Here is a 6,000-nt window from a genome sequence, read left to right on the forward strand (position 1 = left end):
TAGAAATGGATAGATTAGTTTGCTACACGAGGTAACGGTTGCAGGAACCAGCATATATTTACATTTACTGGATCCAAGGACGAACCAAGCCCCAGTACATTATTTATCAAACAAAACTCTTAAACCTGCAACATTGAGATGCTATTTATCTACAAAGCATTCGGAATGTGAAAAAAAAAAAAAATGTTAACAGAAACAGGAACTTTGACATCAGCAACTTTCGATATCTATAAGTATTAACAAAATGTATGATCTTTTTTTCTAATTAAGGAACTCATGTGAAGCTTTATTTTATATTAGTAAATGCAATCTGGTTAAAGTCTCATGGTGACTGGTTGGAGATTTGAGAATGGTATAATTAATAAGATAGGTGGCTCTTTTGTAATTAGACTAAGCTTTATAACCTGCTAGAAATTCATAAGACATGCCCTACATCCATTTTTTAAAATCTTTACCAATCATGTTGTGATATATTGGATCTAATGGTATTGAGAGTATCCTTTTGTAATGAATAAAGTTTTACCCAATTTGTAGTTTTAAGTACACGAGTAATCAATCTAAATCTCTAATTTAATATGACTATTACTCTTCAATTGGTAATAGATTAAAAAGGGACTACAGGTGTTTTAGTGTTAGTCACATCATTGCAAGTTATTATTATTTGTTTATTTAGCAGAAGCCTTTATCCAAGGCGACTTACAGAGACTAGGGTGTGTGAACTATGCATCAGCTGCAGAGTCACTTACAACTATGTCTCACCCGAAAGACGGAGCACAAGGAGGTGAAGTGACTTGCTCAGGGTCACACAATGAGTCAGTGGCTGAGGTGGGATTTGAACCAGGGACCTCTTGGTTACAAGCCCTTTTCTTTAACCACTGGATCACACAGCCTCCTAGTGAATCTATCCTGCAGACTATCATTAGTACTGTCCTCTGCACTGACCACAGGATCAGCCCCAGCTAGTACGCTGATTTTTGTTTGTTGCAATTCACCTGATAGGTCTTGAATGCTGTTCAGTTCTAGTTGCCATAGACTTCAAGATCAGCCAAAGTTCCCTTTTGCTTTTCTGGCAATACACTGCTGTGCACTAGATGGCGCTGCTCTAGCTTACATTACATATGTCTATGAGGCAGCTAGAACTGAAGAGCAGCTGTTCTATGTACACAGTATATATATATATATATATATATATATATATATATATATATATATATATATATATACTGGGCCAACAGAGTTGAAAGGTCACATTGTCAGTTGATTTGAATGGAATGAGGAAGGCTGTTAGGATTCTCCAGACAAGCTCAAAGCCAGGTATCAGATTTAGAGAAACATGGTAACTCAGTATTGGAGCAACAGTACCCAGAACCCTCCGAATGATTGCAAACACCATCACATAGTAAGGGGAATGTAAACAGCAATTACAAAATGACATTAATGTGTAATGCCTTTTTTAAACCCATACAAACAAGAGACTCATGGTAGTTCCCACCAGGTAACTCTAACCCTGCCTGTCCTGTGTTTTTCTTTTTCTGTAGACTGGGGATTTTCAAAGCCATTGTTCATTGCCTCATCATGGGCTGCAGCTGGGTGCTTGCACTCTTTCCAGGAGTCACTTTCACACTGGTGTTTGTCATTATCAACGCCCTGCAGGGCCCCTATATTTTCCTGGTGCACTGTATACTAAACCAGCAGGTAAGTAATTCACTGCCTCATCCTAGTGTCGCCAACCGTTCCACATTGTGCAGAGCAGTCTTGGATTGCCTCGCTATTAAGGCCAGTCAAGGGAACAAACAAATGAGGCCTTAATAGAGGGTGGCCTTACTGCTGAAGGTACATTAGTCAAAGCATAACTTTATTACAGTGTTATTTGTTTTAGTATTCTTTTTTAAAAACATCATGGTGAATTGATATGTTTGGTACTGCTGATGGTGGCCTTAACACTGAATACAGGGCCTTCATATTGAAAATGGCTTTATTATATAAGAAAGAACCGATCAGGACTGTAAAACAGACCTTAATTGGGAAGTGTCCTTTTTGCTGTGGTGGCCTTTAGCAGGGTTTTATATAAAAGCAACATGTAACAGGACTGTCACACGGCTAGCTGAGTGGTGACGTCAGAACCAGGAAATGAATACACAGAGAACAGATGAGGTGAAATGATGAAAGCTCTGTTGAGCGGTTTATTACAAATAAAAGGTTTAAACAAACAGAAGACAGGACACGGCACTTTAAGCCAAAATAAATAGACGAACAAAACGATAAAGCAGTAAACAGACACGAAGTGCACGAACAGACAAACAAACACAGTGAGTGAAATACTACTTCTTCTTATTCTTTTTGTTATCATTTACCTCCTTCTCCACACCCATTCTCCACTCACCGAACACACAACCCTGAGTGAGTAAAACGTGCATCTATATATACTGTTGTGCCGGGAATCAATTACCAATTAATCATTCACTTGAATCCCAGCACGTGAATTAATTATGTGCAACCTCGTGCTCACATATTAAATACTTTAAATATACGTGAAGTGATGTGCCATCCTCGTGATGTGATGTTCCATCCTAAATACAATTATACATTTTAAATAACTCGTGCTGCACACACCCATTTATATCCCGTGCAGCCATAGCTATACACCAACATTAACACACGCAACATACAACATATAACACACAAATGCACACAGGGGCGGTGCACATTGCCACAAGGACATACGAGTAAAAGCACAACAACTTGGGAAGGGTCACTAACTGACCATCTTACCCACTCAGTCCCATGCTTACGACTCAGAATCGATCCTCTTCAGATAAATAATGTTCAAGTTGACTCAAGTGCAGTGGTACCCCAGCATCATTTCTCTAAGAATTTTACAGCAGAGAAATCAATGTTTTTTAAGACTGACTATCACTGGACCCCTGTTGAATGTGGTCCAGTCTGGCAGTCCCCCATTGTCCTGGTATTTCCTGTCTTGTCCTCAGGTGAGAGTGGAGTACAGGAGATGGATCAGCCTCCTCCACGGGCAGGCAGGCAGCTACAACGTCTCATCTTCTACAGTTCCAATGGAATCTCTGAAGGTGAGACACAAACTCTTATAGAGTGGAACCACAAATATTCTGCATTTCAATATTCATCATTTTATATAGCGAGTATGCAGGGTATTATAAGCTGGTACAAGATAGAGAGAGGTTTTGGGCTACATCATAGTCAATTGTTGTACCATATTAAAAATAAATGTTTTATACTCTGTTAAAATTCATAATATATACAGTAGGCTTTTATTTATCCAACCAATAGAAACCAGACCCTGTTTAGATTAGTGTGATCATAATCTGTATCATACTACAAATTAATTATTTGTTTTATGCTTTTATTTTATTTATTTCATAAAAAACAAATCAACGCGAAAACTTTGGCTAACCAAACGTCAGAGTCCATTGATAACACAGCAGCCTGTCACCATGACAAACAAGGCATTCAGTTAATCTTTAAATACTTGATTGGCTTTTTAAATTAAAAACCAGGACCTTAAAACAAGAAAAAACACTGTCTTGTATAAAATCCTTGACTCCTTGTGTGTGATCTTATCCACTCCGAAGACTGTTATAAGAACATAGGAACATAGCAACATAAGAACATAGCAATGTAAGAACATAAGAACATAGCAACATAAGAACATAGTAAAGTAAGAACATAAGAACATAGCAACATAGGAACACAGAAATGTAGGAACGTAGAAAAATGTACGAACGCGAGGAGGCCATTCAGCCCATCAGTGCTTGCCCGGTTCACAGTATCTGATTGATCTCAGAACTTTGTCAAGTTGGGTCTTAAAGGACTATTCAGCCTCCAACTTTGTGACATTAGCAGGCCAGAAACACCCCCAATACAACTCTTCATTTATTGTTTTCTTACAGGAGGAAACCAATGCAAAGTCTGTGCACTGATGCAGCTCTGAGCTCTCAAGAAAGAAAACAGGACAGCAAATGAAGAAAGAAGATCTGCATGCTTTCAAATTTGCAAGCTTTGGGTTGAAGGAGGATTTTCTTTATTGAGTACTAATAATTCATTTCTTTATTTCTATAAAATATTTCTGGAATGTTATTATAGGTTTCAGTGAGCCACATTGTGAGTCGTACTTTTGGCAGTGATTTGGAACTTTAAACCAGATTTTTTTTTTATGTAAAAATGTTAAACACTGAAAATAAAAGGCTTTACAATGAACAAAGCAAATACTTTTTTTTCATTGCTTTTCACCTCCCAGAATTGTGGAAGCATTTTGACAGTTGAAGAGCTAGCTTTATTTTAAACTGTAAATCCAGCCACGCCACCTTGAGAGTAAATTATTTAAGATTTCAAATTATAATTGAAGTTCTTTGTTTGGCACTAGAATAATATGTGGCATGAGAAAGCACATGCACAGGGAGTAGTAGACAAGCCCAGGCAGATGGAACGGGAGTGGGTACATATGAAAGAAACGGCAAGATTTGACTGAGCAGAAAGATACACTGAAGTTGTTTCCCTCTGGTGTATTTGATGGGTCGACCACGGATATCCTGTATCTATTTTGGTGAGATGGTTAGTGGCACACTGACTTATAAAAACGTCATAAACCATATATATGTATCCACTAGTAGCAAAACAAAGGGTTGCCTGCTATGAATAAAACATTGCTTTGGGAAACAAAATAATATTGACCATTATTGGTTCAAATCAATAATGAGTCCTTAAGTTCAGTCAAATGATTTAGAAATTGATTTAAAGCAGTATGGTAATTGGTTTATTAATAAGGATATGATTAACTCATTCCAGTATTCAATGGTTTCACATGCATAGCTCTTCTAAAATTGACACAGTTATGTTCAATATAACACAATTATAGACAGGTCTTCAGATAACAATGCCTTTTGAGGATCGAGTCCAGTATAGTTTCATTAACAGAATATTATCCCAGTTCAAGCTTGCTTGTTGAAGGGAAATCAAAATGAAGCAAGTGCAGCCTAAAGGCTGGCATTGATCCACAGGGCATCTAGTTGAGATGAATAAGGTGAAGACGAAGGAGAGAGGGAGACGGAGACCATGTTCCTCTTGAAGCAGCACTTCTTAAACACCTTTGCAGAGGTGTATCGTTGTGGGAATCATCCAATTAAAGTGAATCCGCCCAGATGACGTAGAGAAGGGATCAATCAATCCTCCTTCCTGTGTCTCCACCCATCCTAATAACTGTTATATTGATTATCATACCAAACCGTCCTGTTATTACATAGAGGTTACTAAGAGGACACATTCAGGAGGTCTCAATGTCTGCAGCTTGTCACAGGGGACACATGCTGGTTAAACAGGCCATGGAGCTCTCACTCTACTCCTGATAACAGAATTTACACTCTGGGACAAGTGGCAAGTCAGCCTAAGAGGTTCTTCCTTGAAGACAGATACTGCTCATGCTATACTGAGTGAAACTGCAGTATGAAACATACATCACAGTACAATACAGCATTTTTACTCCACAGAACCCCCCACCCTTAAAGAATGAAAGTATATAGTATATACATAGTTTACATTTCTTTACAATAATTGATATTTCTCTTTACATGTTTTGGTTTTGTGTGTGAATTCCCATATTCCACCCATATGAATAAAACCAAAAATATGTACACTTACGTATTGTTACAATCAAAGCAAAATTCCAAAGATAACAATCAGACTAGTCCTACACATGCACAAAAAACATGTCAACATTTTTTTTAAGTAGACACAAGTCTTTTACATTACATTCATTTTTATATTTTTAACTTGCAAACCGGAACTGGTCCGAGACAGCACAATTCCTTTCTTTCCTATTTGTACAATAAATGGGCCATTTTGAAGAGTCTCATGTGAGTGTGTATTACTAATTTTGTCAAATCACTTTAGGATTTTCAAAACTTCAGTCCAGTTTCCCCGAACCCTTCTTTGCTCTAGGCTCGATTCAGTTCTCTGTCTTCAGAATTCATG

At 37.8% G+C, this 6,000-nt stretch overlaps 1 protein-coding gene across 1 annotated transcript in view; it reads left to right on the forward strand.

The window, feature by feature from the left end:
- LOC117965583 (deleted in malignant brain tumors 1 protein-like) overlaps positions 1–4,224 on the forward strand; it is a 73,922-nt gene extending 69,698 nt beyond the window's left edge. Inside the window, exons 30-32 of the mRNA XM_059006860.1 lie at positions 1,539–1,695; positions 2,988–3,083; positions 3,924–4,224. Of these exons, the coding sequence (XP_058862843.1) occupies positions 1,539–1,695; positions 2,988–3,083; positions 3,924–3,953 (283 nt within the window). The 3' untranslated portion in view covers positions 3,954–4,224. The remainder of the gene's footprint in view (positions 1–1,538; positions 1,696–2,987; positions 3,084–3,923) is intronic.
- Positions 4,225–6,000: the final 1,776 nt, after the last annotated feature.

The sequence above is a fragment of the Acipenser ruthenus genome, chromosome 34, assembly GCF_902713425.1.
Source record: "Acipenser ruthenus chromosome 34, fAciRut3.2 maternal haplotype, whole genome shotgun sequence".
In the NCBI taxonomy this organism is placed as follows: domain Eukaryota; kingdom Metazoa; phylum Chordata; class Actinopteri; order Acipenseriformes; family Acipenseridae; genus Acipenser; species Acipenser ruthenus.